This window comes from Ochotona curzoniae, unplaced genomic scaffold, assembly GCF_017591425.1.
Source record: "Ochotona curzoniae isolate NIBS_2020 unplaced genomic scaffold, NIBS_Ocur_1.0 scaffold_2476, whole genome shotgun sequence".
Classification (NCBI taxonomy): Eukaryota; Metazoa; Chordata; class Mammalia; order Lagomorpha; family Ochotonidae; genus Ochotona; species Ochotona curzoniae.
The window spans coordinates 17,913,756-17,933,385 of NW_024467095.1; the positions used below are offsets into that span (position 1 = coordinate 17,913,756).

The following is a 19,630-nucleotide window of genomic DNA, read 5'->3' on the forward strand; positions in this document are numbered from 1 at the left end:
CTCTCTTAGGTTTGACAACTCATCTTTAAAGATCAAAAGAATGGCAACTGTTGAAGTGCTGGTCTCCGCTGTGTGCAGGACACAGCTTCTGGCAGCTGATTATTAAGTAGGAAAAGCGGGTCAGTAAAGTGATATTCCCACCATTTTCAATTCTCTCTTCCACTAAATAGATGCTTTTGTTAGTTCATTTAAAGATAAAAGAAGCTCCTCAACCTTTCGTTCCACTTTCTGGGCTCTGCCACCTTTTGGGAGTGAGCCTGGCAATGCAGCGTGGATGAGCTTCTAAGAAGGCAGGAAGACAAATGGTACTGAGCGAAGGTCGGGGTTGAGGGTGGCTAGAATCCCACTATTAGGCTGTCCTGGAACCCCTGGCAGTGTAGGGGTGCTTAAATTTGACCAGAATGGGCAGGCTTGTTAAAATCCAGTTTTTATCAGAGGGAAACACACTCAGTTTCGGATCAAGAATTTTCTTTCTTTTTTTAAATTCTGTTTGATGAAAATGCCTTTTGGTGCTTTTGATTGCATTTCTCGTCCATAGAGTAATTGAAGGGATCTAATTCCCTTGCTTTTCACACTAGAGTGACACCTTTTTTTGTCTTCCATAAATTTGAGTTGGCAACGAATGCCTGACAGCATTGTCAATAAGATGAAATGAAGAATCACATATAAAATTGCTTGCAAAATGTGGAGGACTTTTGAGAGCATTTTGTCTCTTCTACTGTATTTTCTTGCGGTGGATGCTGCCCTCAGCAGCACCTTTTCAGGTGGATTTACAATGATTGTAGAATAGAAACTATACTCAGATTTGTTAAGAGTCTAGTGTCTTTCAGTGCGGTTCAGTACACTGCTCACACGTGGTTAGATTTAGCATCCTTAAATGGAGAGAGAGTTATTCACTCCCTTTTTTGGTCGTTTAAAAATTTTGTACCATGAGTAGATTCCTTTTTGTCATATTTAGAAGCATAAGGAATGACACCTTCCCAAGTTATCCCCAAGTTATTCAATAGCATAGTCATTCATTTCAGCATTGCGTGCTTAGCTGTCTGATATACAAGTGTATCATGCCATGGCTAGTATAGGAAAGGGAAGAAAATTGAGTAATATAATGTAAAAGTGTAACTAAAACTAAAAATAGGAATCCTCTTATTCCTCAGAATTAAAGACGCATGCTTTGTACATCTGTCCAACAGAATGGACTCAGCCGGAAGCCATTAGCTTTAGTGAAATCACCCACTCCCCCAGACAGATAGCCTATGTTTCCTCTGATATGCAGCAGCTAATACACAGAGCACATGAATGTAAGCGCTACAAAGAGGTTAGCATACTGGGAAATATCGCTCCAAATTTTACTTCTGAAAGAATGAGGGTTAAAAAAGCTAGATTGACAATTAATGTGTACAGGTCATAGCAGAGGAATCACAAGGACAAATTACAACTGGATTATGCCTGACTACTTCTTGCCTGGTCAACATCAACTTTCAAGTGTCTTACATAAGAAGGATATACTTTTATGTTATGATACAAGCTTTTCTAGCTTTTCCTATACTTACCATATCATGACACATTTAAATATAAGAAAGTTAGGCTTATAGTTTGTACTGAGAGACTATACTGTTGTGAAAATGGGGTACATGAACCGGGGGGAATATGGAATCCTATGCCTATATAACTCTATCTTGGAAAAAATAAATCAAGTCAAAGGAAGATAATGAGTTTCAGCCCCATGCTGACTCTTTGGCGGAGCATTCATCTTGCACATTGTTCTGTCTGGGCTTTGTGTGACCCTGGCCTGGACCTTTGTCCACATACAAAAACCCACACTTGTGGCTGAGTGGATCAGGATTTCTCAAGCACTTATTCCTCTGTACCTAGCCTGCTCATCACCTGAAGTTGGTTTTTTTTTCCTTCTCCTATTCTGTGTTTCCCCCTATGAATTCTAGAAAATATACCTTGTTGATTAATAATATTTATTGAGTGGATGTTATATGCTAGAACTCACACTAGAAATACATGAATGTCCTAACTTGATTTTTTTTTTTTTTTAGTGCAGGGACAGAGCAGGTAGATTAATCCCAATGTAGCACACACAGTGATGAATACAATGGGGAAGAAATGTGAGTCTTTTGGCATTCTATCTAATTCATTAATTTATTTGTTACCTACTGACATTGACAAAGTGGTTCTGAGAGAGTGTTACGAGAGGATTATGCATGCTAAAGCCATAACACATTCTGTCTCACTGCTCTCTCCTAACACCTCGGAGAAGTGGAACTCACGTTTTCTGGTGAGGGCATTGCGTCTGCAGCGTGCATGGAGTCTCCTATCTAGAGAAAGGTCACACCAGAACCTGAAGACCAGTCCATTTCAAGGGTTCCTAACTGTTAGACTGGTGTCTTTCAAGCCAAATGCTTCTTGAGGGATCGCTGGGTATTAAAATCACAATTAATAATTTTATTTTAATAATAGTCCCAAATCATTCATATATTTGGAACTGTTGATTGAGTCTTGTCAAATAATTTTTTGCCCTGATTGTCTTTCTATAATGATTGCACTGAAGGCAAAGACAACTTTCAGAGCTGTTCAATGGGCTGTATTCTGTATTTTGGGAGTGTATGTGACAGGCAGGGTACCCTGCCACTCAGTGGCCTCTGAAGGTAGACATGGATGAGCCTATGCTTATTTCCTGCTTGCTGGGAGAGTTCATGACTCCACACTGTTGTCCCGGGAACAAGCCCCATGGTTGGAGATGCATCTCACACACCCAGCAACCTCACTCCACTTTGCAATGATGTAAAGCTTCCAGGAAACTTCTGGGAAATCAGAGCAGGCTGGTTGTTGCTCAGGGTGCAGAAGCAGTCAAAGAAAAGGTTTTTTTTTTCCCACAGAAAATTAAACAATATATGTTTAATTAACCCAAAGGATGAGGTATAAAGAAAAAAGTTCTCGCTGTCCCACTAAGCTGACATGGAGAGCAAGGGCTGGATGTACTTACCCCAGTTAGACACATTTGCAGTGTTATCTCATGCAATGCTTTTGAAACTCATTTTCATTCTGCAGAAAATAGAAAAACATTATTTACAGATTGCCACTAGACACATGAAGACAATAAATTCAGCTGCCATGAAGACTGCTGTGTGAGACATGTGGACAAATACAGGGGACGTTCTTCAAGTCCAGCTTTTGCTACTGCTGGGGACAGAGCCTTGGGCAGAAGGGTGGAGAGGAGACACCGGGGGGGGGGGAACCTCACCTCACCTGCTGAGGGCTGGAAGTGCAGGTGGGAAAGACGGTGAAAGAATTAATGTCACCCGCATGTGTGAAGCCACAGATGAGCAGGAAATCCCATATGGCAAGAGTTCAAAGTCACATATGGAAACATAGGAATAAAATCAGACTTTAAAAATTCTGGCAGGCAAGTTTTACAATGACAATAAATGTTCAGGTATTTTTGTAACTCAACAGCTAATGAGGAATCTCTGAAGAACACACAAAAAGGGAAGATACTCTGCGGAAGCATTCCCAAAGCAGCCCTGTGTGCAAGGGCTGCTTTTCCCAACTGCCATTGCAACACGCGTATCCTACTGCTCTGGCTTCCTGACTAACGAAATGCCTGAAGTTGGCTTACTGCACAGAACAGAGGATTGCCTGGCACATGGTTTTGGAGACCAGAAGTTTGGAGGCCATGGCATTAGCCCCTGTGAAGTTCCTTTTGGTTGTGGCACCTTGTTGTGAGCGGCAAGGCAAGCGAGTGATGAGAGAATTGTGGCCCTGATAAACAGAAAGTTAGAGAATGCCTCAGGGGCAGGTGCATCTTAGAACAACTTGCTTCTTCAATTCGATTCTTCAAGAACCACCTTTATCCTGTTTGAAGGCAATCTTCTTAGGGCACTAATAATCTCCCATGAGACCTCACTTCTTAAAGATTGACCACTTTTTTTTATCAGAATATAGATTTTTTTTAATTTAAAAGGCAGAATTGCATAGAGAGGGACAGCAAGAGTGAAAGCAAGAGAGAGAAACAGAGTGAGTGAGTGAGAGTGAGAGAGAGAGAGAGAGAGATAGAGAGAGAGATCTTCCATCTACTGGTTCACTCCCCATATGTCTGCAAAGGGCAAACCTGGCTCAGCCCAAAGCCAGGAGCCTGGTTTCCCCTGGGGTCTGGTGTAGGGAGAGGGGGTCGAGGACCTGGGCTGCCTTCCACTGCTTTCCCAGGGCATCATCAGGGAGCTGGACTGGAAATACAGCAGCCAGGACGCAAACCGGAAGCCATATGGATGCTACTGTAGCAAGCAGAGGATTGGCTCAGATCACCTTTCACTAACAGGAATCTTTGCCCGTCAAACCCAGATCCTTCCAAGCCACAGCAGCGGTGTGTGCTCATTGTTCTAGAGGCCAGAACAATGACAGAATGGTGGCAGCACATGCTGGTCTACTGAGGACTCTCTCCTGAGCATGGCAATAGCCTGGCTTTCTTCTCAGTGTGTTCGCTAAACTGATAAAAATTTATTCCTGAACTGTGTGACACTTTCTGTACGCTACTTCTACCTGGACTGAACTGCGTAGAGTCTTAATGAATGGTGTCATGTTAGGAGAAGCTGCTAACCAGTTCCTGGATTCCAGGACGATCACTGGACTGAATAGGCGCAGACCACAAGCCTCATTAACAGCTCCCAGGCTCAGCTGGCATGGGCTGAGGGCTTAGATAACTTCTGTGTGAGGAGGCAGCTAATCCTGAAGCACAAGTGAGTGTCTTTAAACAGATTCACAAAGCATTAAGAGATCTTGCTGGTAGTCAAGCTTTTGGACAAATTTACATTGTGTTCTTACTGTTTTGCAATGATACGCGTTTCTAAAGGTGAACGATGAATATCCCTGTGGCATAATCCCCCTACCCTGCCTCCCTTCAACTTAGTCCAGTGGCTGGCTGGATCTCTGAATAGGCAATGAATATTTCTGATTGTTTTAACCTTCCTCGTACTATGAATTTTCCTCCTTGGGAAGGACTTAGGTCTTACTTGTATTCTGATCACTAACTCCTCCCGTTGCTGTAATGATCTAAAGCCACTTTGTTGAAGTCAGCAGCAAAGAGAGGCTAATTTACTTTAGTTAAAATCTAGGCTCTCCTTGACAAGTTCACCTCCTAAATTCCTTCTTAGGCTTTGATATACACAGCAGGCAATTTAAAAAAAAAAAAGAATGAAAACAAGACTTCTTGCTAAGAAAATGAGAAAACAGTGTGAAACTTTCAACTGATCACCTTTGAAAAAAATCTGCATTTTAGATCTTAAAGCAATCTACCCATTGATGTCTTTTCTTAAAAGCTTACTTCCAGCCCGTGTGTTTCCAATGTTGGTCATGAAAGCAGATATTTACTTTGTTTCAATCCAATTTTCAAAGTGCTTTTCAACAGGTGGAAAAGATACAATATGGTATGTTGGATTAGTTGCACAGCAGGCTTGCTGTGACAGACACTTGCCTAAACCGCTGATAATGATTTGGAGTAGTACTGTCGTTCAAAAAATAAATATTCCAGTACATGGGTAAAACGTTTAAATGGCCTGGTCAGTGTGCAGATCTAGCTGTTCAGGCAGTGGTGAGGGTTCCCATATCATATACATGAGTAGCTGTTTGAATCACTTCTTTACTCCTAATTCCAGCTTCCAGCAACTGTACACCTTAGGAGAAAGTACGTGCTGGTCCAAGTTGTTGTGTCTTGTCACCCTTATGGGGAACCTGAACTGGGAGCCTGGCTCTTGGTCTCGCCCCACTTATTGTGGCATATAGGATTGAATCAGCAGGTGCATGTTCTCTCCCTCTCTGCTTCTCCATCTCTCTGCCACTAAAATTAAACAAAAAAAATCTAATGACTCATTCTCTGATCTAGTAAATTCTCTCTTTTATAATCTATATCCTAAAGGAACATTTAAATGCCTGAAAGTACCATTACATCATTATTTCTAATAATAAAATTGGTGGGAGTTCAACAGAGAAAAAGTAGCAAAAATTAGATGCAATGAAGGCATGCTACTTAGTTATGCTTCAGAAAACATGAAACGACGTGGAAAACAGATGCAGTCAAACTTTAGCAAAAAATGAGTTATAGGAATTGTCAATAAATCCTATCTAAGGTCTTGGAAAGAAAATGTCAAAAGAACCAATTGTGAAATATTTGTCCAGGATTTAGAATAATTTAAGATTTTTGTGAAATCGAGGCATGCAAAATACTCAGAGTGTCATCCATTCAAATTTGTGAATCTAATAGGCTTAGGTTATGAGAATCTGAAACTTGACAAAAACATCCACTTTAATGGTGAGCTGGAGACTTATAAATTTCTGAGGCTTCACCAGCGGGCATGTGGGGAAAATGAGACTGAAGAAATCAGAGTTAAGTCTTCTATGGCATCCTGGATTGTCCCATGAGGACACCCCCTGAATACACAGCTTTTGTTTCAAATGTCAGCCAAAGATTGGGAATCATGTTGATCTGTGAATTATTTAGAAGTTAAACGGAATATCTTCATTGATGTTACAGGTACCTTTATCTTGAAAGTTCTGTTCTCCTCACCATCCTCAGGGTGAAATTTGTTAAAATATGCCAAGCGCAAGTGGAATATCAAATCTCTTCAGTATCGACTTAGGAAAAGTTGAGAACAGACATGTTCATAGACAAAACATTTCCACATTTTTGGAAACGAATGAGTCAGTTGCATAGAGCGCACCTTTGCAGTCAGCAAGAGGACCTCTTGCTCTTTGTCTGTTACCACACTCATGAGAGTAAGCACAACATACTTTACCATGTTCTATTTTAAGTGGATTTTATTCAACTCATTTAATTTGGGTATTAGTCCTATACAGTCCCATACCTACTGTCATATGTTATGATACTTTTGATAAGCACATTACAGTGTGAGCAGTTGGAGACACAAACGTTTAAATGACATTTGCAAAGTGTCACCATGGCAAAATGACGCACCTAGTATTTAAGATAGAGTAGTCTAGCTTTGCCGCTTATACTTAATAAAGTTCTGCTAGTATTGCTGACCAAAAAGAAGTCAATTTAGAGATATTTTAACAGCATCATTTAACTAGTTGTCCCTGTGATTCTGATCATTCTAATCTTTGGAGTCAAACTAGATATGTCCTGTTCTACACCGCAGTCTCCTTTCGGGAAACCAGAGGTGGTCAACACACGGAATTGGAAAGAATGGAGTCTTTTGAGTTAAACTTTCTCAGTTTTGTCTATTTAGTGTTAACTCAGTTGGACTCAGTCTACTGACTTCTTCCAAGGGTAAAGGTTATGTTAACCAAAACTCCGTGCATAATACATGTGGCTCCCTTTGCTCCTTCCTGTATAAACATCCAGTCAAACGTCTGTGCAGAGGGCAGACCTGGAGTGGGAACACTTTGGAATTGTTTACTCAGGGACAAAACATCCTTCTAAACAATCTCAGAGGAGGGATGTGGGAAGTGGGAGGCAAAGCTTTTGCTACTTAACAAAATGGGATTAATCAATGGCGTAATAGCTGTTTATACGTCTCCATGCTGGCGTAGGCCATCTTCTATCTGCCTGTTCTTAAAAGGATTTGCTTGAAAATTATTCTCAGATATACAACTTCCCAAGAGACCTGCCAAGAGACAGAAATGCGGATGTGTTTCTCAAAGTGATCCATTCTTGGTACGTTATAATCAAAGAGTTTTTCTTCCCGAAGGGAGTTCAGTAATTTGACACTTTCTCTTTTCTTTTTCTCTTTTTAAACCGCAGCAGAGTCTAAGAAGAAGAAAAAGGAAGGCAAGAAACAGGAGAAGATGCTGGACTAAAGGACGCTTCCTTCCGTGGAACAGGAAAAGGACATCAACACACAGAGTCAATCAGCAGTTACATTGATACCTACTGTAGGCTTCGTATTCAAAACGATCTGTAGCTTAAGTACCCAATAGGCACAAGCCAAGAAGAAATGAAACCTTTTGTAGTGGCATTTTTTAAATGTATACCATAGTACCACTAGGGGCTTATAATAAAGGACTGTAATCCTATTTAGCAAGTTGACTTATAGTACATGTTAAATGATAGACAATTGAGGTAAGTTCTTTTTTTTTTTTCAAGTTATGTGATATTTTCCATTAAGATTTTTTTTTTACATGTTTTTCCTTTTTGGCAACAATTTAAATATTGTGATCAGGTAAGCTACTTCTCTTGTTAGGCCTAGAATTTTTTTTTTTCCCAATCCAGACAAATATATACTAAACAAAGCAGCAATAAAATGTATTCACTCTGTTTGAGGAAAATATGTTGTTTTCTGCCAATGGATTAAAACAAAATAGCAAAATGGGAGGAGTGGAGAAAGAGCATGCCCTTGATAAAAAAATGGTGACTTTTCCTTTAACAGAAATTTTGAAACACTCAAATGCTTTCATTTTGGCAGAAATCTTTGTTGTAATGATGAAATTATTTTTCCATCCGAGGGGAAAAACTAGGAAAATAAATCAAAGTTATGCTTCAAACAGATGCTGTCGTGTGCAATAATTTAATATGGTGACTCTCCTTCTGTTGTCTGCCCTCCCCTGTTTAACCTGTGAGCAATGAGAACTGATCCCGCAAACTAATGAAGACACTCCTGGGCACACATACCATATTTTTCTTCAGTATTTTTCATCTATATTTTATAGTAAGAATAGATGTTGGTGAATTTAACAAGAGTCCTGAAGTAATCTAGGTTTGGTTGGGACAGAAAAAAAAAATAAGATACATCTATACTGAATAATTTTGGGGTAACTTATTTCTAGCCAGGGTTGGAGTAATAAATTGCAAATAGACACAATAAATTAAAACAAAATTAAAATGAAAAAAAATAAATTGTGCAATAGACACGAATAGTTTGTGTTTAATTTCTACCAAGCCAGAATGATCACTCCGTTAGATATCATGAGTGCCAATTACTGTGCATCTGGTCTCCCTTGCTGAAGGACTCCAAGCACTCTTAATAAACAAGACTAATGCTTCAATCATGCAGAGAAATAAAGTCTAAGGAAATATGGTGGGATTAGCTTCAAAGAATTTCTCATGACAGGTATCTAATCCCAGAGTATTAAGACTCAATAAACATCAATCTACTGATACATTTTTAAGTCTATTTTCAGACACAATGGTTCCAATACATCTTGGGTAAGATGATTACATGTTGGCCTTACAACGAATGCACTCAAAGGGTGTTGGCTCTTAACAATACATTTTGCCATTTGGTCTAAATCTTTGCCTTCACTTGAGTTAGGAATGTGGAAGGAGATCCATTTCTTCTCCATTAAGACAAATCCAACTGCCACCTGTGCGGGTGGGGAGAAACATGAACTTTCAAGTGTTTTATGGCATGGTGCTTAAGAAAAATAGAGCACTTTGTAAAGTGCAAATGGCAGAAACATAAAATAGTAAGTTCAGTTCTTTGACAAGCAGACCTTAATAGGCAAAAGTGCTCCTCATGAGCACTCGTGCAGCGTGGTGGAAGAGAGGTACATCTTGACTGTGTTTCTTGATGGCAATTTCCAAAAGGTTTGGGTAATAGATGCTCCGCCAGCATCGTTTTAGCCAAAATAACTGCTCATCAGTCAGTTATGCATTAGGGAGAACTTGAACAGAATCGGTTGCCTTGTAAACTCTGTGGCATAGACTTTAGTCACAGGACATGGCAGGGCGCCCAGAGGCAGGAGTTCTCAGCTGTGTCACCTGTGAATCTTAGCACATCATGTAATAATTCCCAATTCTCTGTTAAGCAAAGGATTGGGATGTTAATCTTCTAGGAGAAAGGGTGTGAAATTCAAGTTCCTCTAAGTCTTAAGAAGTATTTTACCTTAATTTCACCTTTAAACATCTTGCTATATCACACCAAAGCGCGGAACCATACATACACAAAGAAAAACTACAAAAATCACAAATTCCCACAAGCAGGAAGAAACCAGCTGGCACTGGTGCTCCTGTGTGTGCTGCAGGAACGAACTCTTCCCAAATGCTCAGCGTTTCATGAACTTTACCCTAAAGTTCATCGGGCGTGAAGGGAGGATAAGCAGATGTGAAGGAGACATCTGTGTTTCCTTTTATAAGAACTGCATTGCAAGAAGAGAAATTGAAGTTTTTTTTTTAATCATTTAGGGAAAATTACTAAATTAAAAAATTAAATTACTAAATCACCATTTAGGCTATATTACTCCTGCCACCCCCAGACTGTTAATGTGGCTCATATTTGCCTTTCACACTAGCCATAGTCCTAGATTTCCCTGTGGGAAAGAAGAGAGGGGGTCCTCACGATATTTAAATAAGGAAGGGTAGGCAGATACCATGTTCTCACCAGGGGTGAGGGTGTTGCCCCTCGTAATAAGCCGGGACATTTCAAAGCTGTTCTTCATAGGAGGTACTAATGATTCACAAATGAGAGCAGCTGCAGCAGCGAAACACTTAGGATTTGGAAAGAGGATTCAGTTTTCACCCCAAGGAAGAAATCTACAAAGGGAATGTAATATTTGCTCAAAAGATTGGAAAACCTTACTCTCTTAGTTTTTGGCATATCCCATTGGAAGTTTGGCTGACTATATTCCAGCTGTCTTCTTTTGTCACAAGATCAGTTTCCACAATTTATCTTTTACACTTTGCACGTGAATATCCACAATACATATAGGACATGTAGTGTCTTTCCACTCTGTCGAGTCGCATCAGCAGGTTGTTAGAAATGTTGAGACCTTTATAATTGTAAGTATGCGGGGGCTGTTTCATGATGTCCTCATTAGCAGAATTTCTCCTCTCTCTGGTAACACAAGAGATCTTATATCAATTGAATGTCAAGGTGAAATTGTAGCATCCTGGATTCCACATCTGCAGAGGATTCTAGCATTTCTGACATCCTAGACCGACAGATTGATAATAATTGATTTTTTTTTTTTTTTGCCAATTGACTTAGACTTGTCAACTTGCTGTTGTGTAGCAAAGATAAAGAGTGACTTCTCAAGAATCTATTATGATAGATGGATAGGCAAAAAGGCAATATGTGTACAATTCACTAATCTTTCTGAAAATATTTGAAATAATTTCCTCTATCTTAGGCTAAAAGATATCTGCCCGTTTAAGTAAGAGGTTTAGTGGTTTGGATTTCTTCAAATTGTTCGAATTAACATGAATAAATCTATGCAAGCGTTACTTTCCTTGCGATCCCTGTAAATGAGGTGACACAGTTCTCAGTTCATCTCTGAGATTGACCCTCACTGATCCTGGCTTATGACAACTTGTCCGAAGAGAGTCCCTAGGGCGTGATGACAGAAGGATATAGTTTAGTGGCTGCTTTAAGGTGAGCGTGTTGTCATGGAGTTCTTCATCCCTCACTTTAATTAATCCATATTGTTGTGTCCTTAATTTCTAAGATTTCATTCTCAGTATTCATTAGGGCTCAGACAACAGGGATCAGCGCTGTGGCTGCAACGTTGGTACCCCATATGGTTGGTATCCAGCAATGGCTGGAGCTGAGCCAATCTGAAGCCAGGAGCCAGGAGCTTCTTCTGGGTCTCCTCTGCGGAGTACAGGGTCCCCAGGTTTTGGGCTGTCCTCAACTGCTTTCCCAGGACACAAGCAGGAAACTGGATGGGAAGCGGGGCTGTTGGGATTAGAACCAGCACCCATATGGGATCCTGGCGAATTCAAGGTGAGGACTTTAACCACTATGCTATCATGCCGAGCCCCAAATAATCATTTTCAAAAATTAGGACAATACATTTCTAAAATATATAAAGAAATAAGTTTCAGAAATTTCCTAGTCTTTATACTAATAGCTGCTTTCCAACTGTTTCTTTTTCTTTAAAAAATGTTTTGTCAAAAGATGCTACAAATAAAGTTGTACATATTCATAGAGTGCTATGTCATGTTTCAATTCATAGATATGTTGTCTAATGTCCAATCATAAAAATGTCTTTCTTCTCTAACAGACTGTGTCTTAATAATGAAAACACCCAAAATTCTATCTTCTGTATTTTTTCCTTCTTGTGGAGAAATATAGTCTATATTGAGTGATTACTCCTGTTCCGTGTTCTTCCCATCCCTCGATAGGATTAGCATTCTTATGACAGAACATTAGGTGGCAAAACTGCAAAGAAAGAATATAAAGACATAGACGCATGTGAACATAAGCAAACAAACTAAAAATTAGATAAAAAGACTTAGGTAGCTGAGTTTGGCAGTTAAGACGTTCAGGATAATTGATTTCTTCCTGCCCATTTGCTGTTAAATTTGACTGCGTCTAATAAAAAAATTCAATTCAAGTACTAACTGGTTTACCAGGTAGCTAGTCACTTCCTTTACTGCTTTTCTCAATGCCAGCTTTTATATTTAACATCCATTTTCTGCTACTGATTATGAAATAGAAATCACTGATATTTCAGGTCCTGATGGTTCATATTTTCAATGGGACTCCGAGGAGCTCATGGTTCGTCTCTGCACAGGACAAGGTTACTTTGCTCTGGAGAAGTGGGTATTGATTTTTACATAATGGAGAAAATCAATTCCACAAAAATTATTAGTCCTTCTAGATGTATCCATCTTTTTCTGATTATAAATAAAAACTAACTTAGGAAAATGATTTCTAGCGTGTTTCTCATGTTTTCGACTTCGCTGTCTTTCATTTCATGTCGACTGTGTGTAGGGTTCTCAGGGGAGGTAATGTTATTTCCGAGAGTGTGGACACGTTTTTGAAGTGTGTTTCAAAAAGAACTAGGTTATCTTCGGATGACTCTGAAATAAATGTTGAACAGAATACATCCAAAGGCCACGAAGGAAGAGGATGCATTCTTCGATCAAGAAATTGAAAGTGGCTTGCCCGACTTACAAAGTTTAGCGAGCAAGTAGATGCTGATAAGAACTACAGCCTGCAGTGTATGAAGAAGGGCAGACAAGGATGGTGAGCCAGGGATAAAGGCAGTCGCAGTAACTGTATGCTCATGCGAGGTCTGCATTGAAGTAAACATCTTCTACGTTCATCTGCAAAGAGTGGATGTTACTGATCTCAAAAATAGCTCCATAATGCATTCAGGTTTCCTTAGAGGAAAGCAATCAATACAAGGTTTAAGTGAGTGGTGTGGCTTGAGATACAGCTATTTCAGCACTATGAATCAATACGTGCGGATACAGTGATTGCAAATTTAAGCTCTGCAGTGAGGTCGATGTGAATCTGCCCTGGCACATATATCCCATATGTGTATTGTGCTAATCGAATCTTGAGCTGGTTATAGGTGAGAGCCCTTGAAACATGGAACAAGAGCCAATGTAATGCTTTCCATGGGATAATTTCTACTGTTCAGCCTGTCTTTTCCAAAGGATAATTCTGCCTTATGTCACTGTTTTTGGAATTCTCTACTGTTGACATAGGGTATTAAAATGACCAGAGTAGATAGTAGTCTTCATTGAATTATTTAAAATATCATTAACCCCATGCTAGCATATCAAATTTCCTAATAACGTATAGTTATTTACTTTGATATCTGTTGGGATGAATATAATTAAACTGAAGTTCAGAGACACATCAAAATTAAATCACCAGGAAATCTTATTGCCTGGCAGCTGACTGCTACATAAACTTCAATAACCTTGTGAAGGAAAAAAAGAAAAAAACTCTCCAATTATAAAGTAGAGACAATGGAGACTTGAAGATGATAATAGAGAGAAGAGTGTAGTTATACACTAAAAAAAATCTCTGACTAGAATGACACTTGTTACAATATTTATAAAAGTACGCAGAGGGTAATAGAAAATGTCGTCACGGATTGTGTCATTATCCGAGCATCTGACTATGTCTGGCTATACAATACCACGATAATATGATGAACTTAACAGGGAAGGGATAGAAAATAGAATATGTCACAAACATAATTTATTTTTGGTAAGCATGATAGCTTCGTATGTTTGAAAAAAATAATCTAAGAAAATAATCTAAACAAAATGGAATGGTGTTTTATCAATGTCTTGACTAGTTGTACAAAATCCATAAGAAAATGAATTTGCACTCTGGGTTTTCCAGATAACTCTGTAGCGCAATTTCCCTAAGAATTCAAACTAAACTGTGGTTTCCAATATATTTACTACCATTTTCTTTATAAATGTTAAAAATACTTGAGTGTATTCCTAAGTGAGTGTAGGCACACCCACGCACACACAGAAATACACACATATACAAGCACAATTGGCTGCCTTGAGGAATAAAGTATGACCCCTGTTTCTGTTTTAGCTTAGTCTGCAATAACAGCTGACCAAAAGATGAATTGGTTAAGCCACATATGTTTCTTTCTGACGCTTCTGGAATCTGGAAAGTCCAAGATCAAAGTTACGGTGGAGTTTTACTACACTTCACCATTTGTTTGAATTTCAGGTAAAGTTTGTTTTGAGCTCCTTCCCTGACGTAGCTGGGACGGCACGTGTGCGGTCCTGCTTCTATTGATCCCTCAGATTCAGTCGGTGATTGGAATCATTTAAGTCAATCCTGTTTGTTAAACCCTACACCTTTCTGTTTAACTGACTTCAGACTGCAGCAGGATCGGCCAGCTAATACCAACGGTTTCTATTGAGAAGACTATTCCGTTCACTCATGTTTGCTTTTCCTCTCATTCTAGTGCTCGGAGCTTTAGTTTTGGTGAATTGGATGCCAGTACATGATCCACCACAGAAACTCATCACCCCACTGAAATCAAAGTGGATTGACAGCAATTCCCATCATCACACCTTAGCCTACAGACAACAGAAGGTTTAAGCTCTTCTCACTGTTAGTTCACCAAGCCCAAATGTGCATTAATTATGTAGTGATATGGCTCTTAAAAGCATCCTGGATTCAATGTTCAGCTTAACTTGTCTACCACGTGTCAGAACTTTTCCCAGTCCTGCGGATAAATTCCTAAGCCCTATAGACAAAATGCCCTGATGGAACTCATGTTTCTGTAGTTCTAATAAAACTCACACTGGAAGTTTGTATATCATATGATTTCTATGGTGCCCCAAAAATAAATTATTAGAAAGGAAATCAGATGATGATTGTGAAATATAGAGGAGGTAGTGTATGCAAAGGGAGTATGCCCTACAGGAGAGCAACACGTAGAAGCTTAGTGGTGATGCAAATATTCTGAATTTTGACTAGATCAATGTTAACATTCTGCCTGCTCCAATGAGGTTAATAAGATGTTGCCATTAGGAAGATGGCACTGAAGGCTGCGTGGAATTTCCTTGATTTGTTTCTTAAAATTCTAAGTGATAATCTCCATTTTGTTTTAATTAGAAAGATACCATTTGATTAAAAAGATGCAAATAAAAACAGAAATAAGTCATGCCTATAGAACAAAATTAGCAGCAAGTATAGAAAATGTTTGCAAATGGGTAAATGATGGTTAGTGTTGTAACAGTGTGCCTGGTACTATCCATGCAAGTTTTCAAATGATTCTCCAAGTTAAAAAAAAACCAACAAGGAAGTGTAGTAGCAGAGTGAGGAGATGCTTTATAGACTGCAACATGCTCTGTTGAAGGTGTTAGGTTGGTTGGTCAGAAATAGAGAAAGTGTGTAGAGGAGACAGGGTAAGCAGCTGAGAGCGAGATTTTTGAAAGATCGTAGGGTATTATGTTTGTGAACTAAAAGATTACATACTGCGCACTAAGCAGTAGAAACTTATTAAAATGCTTTAAAAAGGAATTATATGGTTATAGAGAACATTTTAGAAAAAAAAATGATCTGCAATGGTGAAGAACTCAGGCAGGATTGCTAGCTGCCAATCAGGTCAGCCAGTGCAGAGAAATGATTTGGATGAACGCTGGAAAAAAGACAGTAATTGATTTAATTTTGCTTAGAATATCAATTGCATGAGTATAAGATAGGAATCTAACAGTGGTTGGCATATAAATGGATAATTAAGATTATAAGGATTTAAATGATAGCAAGTTTAATATGAGCCAATAATATTCAAAGTCTGTTACAAATCTCTGTAATGGGGTGTCTGTCAACACTGGTACAAATTCACTGTCTGTTTAAGGTGATAAAAGTTCTGCTGTTACTGTGCCTTGGTTAGACAAAACCTGAATATTATGTAAAGCTCTTGGCATCAATTTTATGGAAGTAGTTCTACTACTTCTCTTTGTGACTATAGTTTAGAGTTTATGTTAAAAGCACAAACTTCTAACAAGCAATGTTAACAGCCTTCCCACCTCACATTCTGGAATCAAAATAAGCACAGAGGCACAGAATGAGGGAAAAACCCGATTAATGCTAAGGAGATGTTTGATTTGCAAGAATTGCAGTGTGTGTCAAAAGAGCTCAGAGTATGGTTGACAGATGAAGAAGGGTTCTCATGAATTTTCATGGTGGAATTCCTGCTGCAGATACTTCACACTGAAATGATTTGTTCGAGCAGTATCTGCTCCTGCACACATGGTCTGGTTTGAGAAGCCGATGGTCGGGCAGCCATCCTGTCTGCTGTATTCTGCAGCTGAGAGCCACACTGCTTACCTACAAGTGACAGGCTCTCCTACTTGTCATTTATATTTTTCCCCTCCTCATCCCATTCAGCAGATGATTCCATTTGTGAATATGGATCATTTACTTCCAGTTATAGCTTTGCCTCCCTCTTGGACTTTAATCTTAAAACATTTCTAGCTAATGTTCTGTCTGCTACAATCTCAAGTTCTATACAGTGCAATACATCATTAGTACTTTACAATAGTTGTAGAAAATTCTGGTTTCAGAGAAATCCCTTGTGGATTTCAGGACTTGGGCCAGCCTCTACTGCTTTCCCAGGACATAAGCAGGGAGCTGGGTGGAGAGTGGAGCAGCCAGGACACTATCCAAGGCCCATTTTGGATGCCAGCACTGCAGGAGGAGGATCAGGCTGTTATGCCGTTGCACCCCCGACCCCATTCTAATGTTCAACACAGATCTGGCAACTGCAGTCACTCATGCAGTGAATGGCTAAGCAACATGCTGATGTCTGTGTTTTCTCCAATGGATTCCAGCACATCATTTCTAAAATATGGATTATTCTGCTCTATATTGCTATAGTGAAATGTGGAGTCAGGATAATTTTGAAAGAAAAAGAGATTTCTTTAGCTCACAATTTCAGAGACTGGAACTGCAAATACCATGATGCAAGCTTTGGTTTGTGCATCCCCCTTGACTCCACCTGTCACGTCAGGAGCACGTGTGTGTGTGTGTGTGTGTGTGTGTGTGTGTGTGTGTGTGTGTGTGTTTCTGGCTTTGCTTGTCAAGCTGTGAATATTGAATCATGGGACTACACTTTGGTGGTGCTGTATGAATCCTGAGCACTTTACTTGTAATCATCCTATTTTGGTTAATTTCTTCCATTATACTATCTCACAAGGGGGATGAAACCTGAACACACAAAGACTGGAAGCACTTAAACTATAAGCAAACCGCAGCCGAGTGATGGTCAAATGTGCCCTAGCACCCTTGCCCCAGCTGCTGACTGTTTCAAATGAACGCGTTTAAAAACATTTTTGGAAATTATTATTTCTCTGAAGAAAGTGTGATTAACTGCAACAAAACTTCAGCTGTGAAATGTGAAAGAGATGTGTTTAAGTTGAAAGAATTTGAAGACTCATCTTTAAATTTTTAAAAAAAATTTTTCTTGATATGGTACTATAGACCCAGGGATTTCCTAATAAATGTGTGCACAGTTCGTGCAATTTCGTAATAACTTTCTAGACAACAAAGGGGATGAAAGTTCTATAAATTTTGAAAATTATATATCAACTTCTTAAAACATAAGGTCAAATGACTGCTTTTTAGAGTTAAATCAGGTTCAGATAGCATTACTATGTCACAACTGTGATGACACTTATCTGTATATTTTTATCTTCTTCTCATATACATATCATAATATTCATGTCTCCTTCTTTAGATGTATGTTTCAGTTTCTTTAGATAATGGTATAGCCTCTATCCGGACATTGTTATTTCTCCATAGGTTAAAAAAAAATTAGAAAGGAAGGGAAAAAGAAAGAAAAGCATGAGAGGAGATTCAAATATATATATTATCTACATTCTATGAATCACCTTCTGTAGAGAAACTCAAAAATCAACATAAAGTATTTCTCCCTTATAATTCTGATCAGCGAAAATGATGAGGTTCTTCTTTGGGCCTCAAGACACGTTACCACTCCGTGGGCACATCAGGGCCTACAATGCCACTCAAGACTTCAGACTTGATCACTATCCCGAGGAACTGAGAGACTTCACGAGGAAATATTGCTTAGGAATTTAGCACTTCTCTGTACTTAGTAAATACTACCTAGCCTTCCAGACAAGCTCAGTTCAACAGAAATATCACGAGAACTCCCAGAGGATAAGGCATGTCATATCATCTTTTCTAGCAACTTTCATCAATGTAAAATCAATTCTAGTGACATCTATTTAATAACTCCAGAGTATTATCTTAATATTAAAATGTATGCATGTATATTCATCTCTATTCATCTACAGTGGAGACTACCATACCAAGAAGTGGAGATGCAGTATCTATTTCTACTCCTGAATGAAACTCTCAATGAAGTTGGTAAATGCATCTTGACAGTAAGATGCTGGGCATTCTGACATTGTCTAGATGTATAATGTCAGGATATTGTTAACTACGGTGATGGACGTGTGACTGTTGCTGAAGGACTATGGTATTGTAGTAATATAAGGGAAATCGGTGAGGGGATGGGGAATGTGGAGGGTGGGAGGGAAAATCCCTAAGCCTCTGGAACTGTTTCATAATATCTGTATCATCTATATCTATGTCTATATCCATAAATAGATATCTTTTTATAGATATATTAATGTATATATATATATATATGTATGTTAAAGTGTAAATAAGCTTGCATTATGTTTTTCATGTTAGAGAGAGGGAGGGAGACAGTGAGAGAGAGAAACAGAGATGCCATCCTCAGGTTCACTTCCAAATGACACCAGGAGGGCCAGGCTGAAGCCAGGAACCTGGAACGCCGCCTGGGTTTCTCACTTGGGCAATCAGGCTCATGTACTTGAAGCATCTATTGCTGCTCTCCCAGGAGCATGAGCAGGTGGAAGCATTGCCAGAGGAGCAAGCAGGGCTGAACCAGTGCCCATGAAGGAGATGGGCACCACAGGCAGCTTTACCCCTTATGGTACCAGGCCAGCCCCTTGGTCAGATCTTAAATACTCATGAGCCACACATTAGCTGTTGTACAGTTCTAGAAAGTGGTAAATGAACAATAGCAAAGGCTCACAGTGGGGAATATCTCATTTAGTTTGCCACTATGTACATTTTAAAATTTTGCAAGTTTTCTATTAAAAAAAAAATCCAAAAGACGAATAGAAATCAACAGCATAACACATTTTGTAAGCAAGATGCATCTGGAAAGAGCCAATACCCTTTGTTTTTCCGGAAGCATCATACTCCTCCATCACAGGTGGGGCCTGAAGCCTACACGGAGAGCTTCAGTGTCCCACAGGGTGCAAGGAAGTTGACAGCCGCTTGAAACTCAACTCCATAAACCAGCATGCAGGGATCTGAAGTCTGGTTTGTGGGGACAAGGCCACCATCATGTGGAGCGTGATGGAACTGCAGCGAAATTCACGTTCCTATTCCACAGC

At 39.3% G+C, this 19,630-nt stretch overlaps 1 protein-coding gene across 1 annotated transcript in view; it reads left to right on the forward strand.

The window, feature by feature from the left end:
• PTN (pleiotrophin) overlaps window positions 1–8,504 on the forward strand; it is a 77,312-nt gene extending 68,808 nt beyond the window's left edge. The window contains exon 5 of the mRNA XM_041002125.1: window positions 7,763–8,504. Coding sequence (XP_040858059.1) covers window positions 7,763–7,818 — 56 coding nt within the window. The 3' untranslated portion in view covers window positions 7,819–8,504. The remainder of the gene's footprint in view (window positions 1–7,762) is intronic.
• The last annotated feature ends 11,126 nt before the right edge of the window (window positions 8,505–19,630 follow it).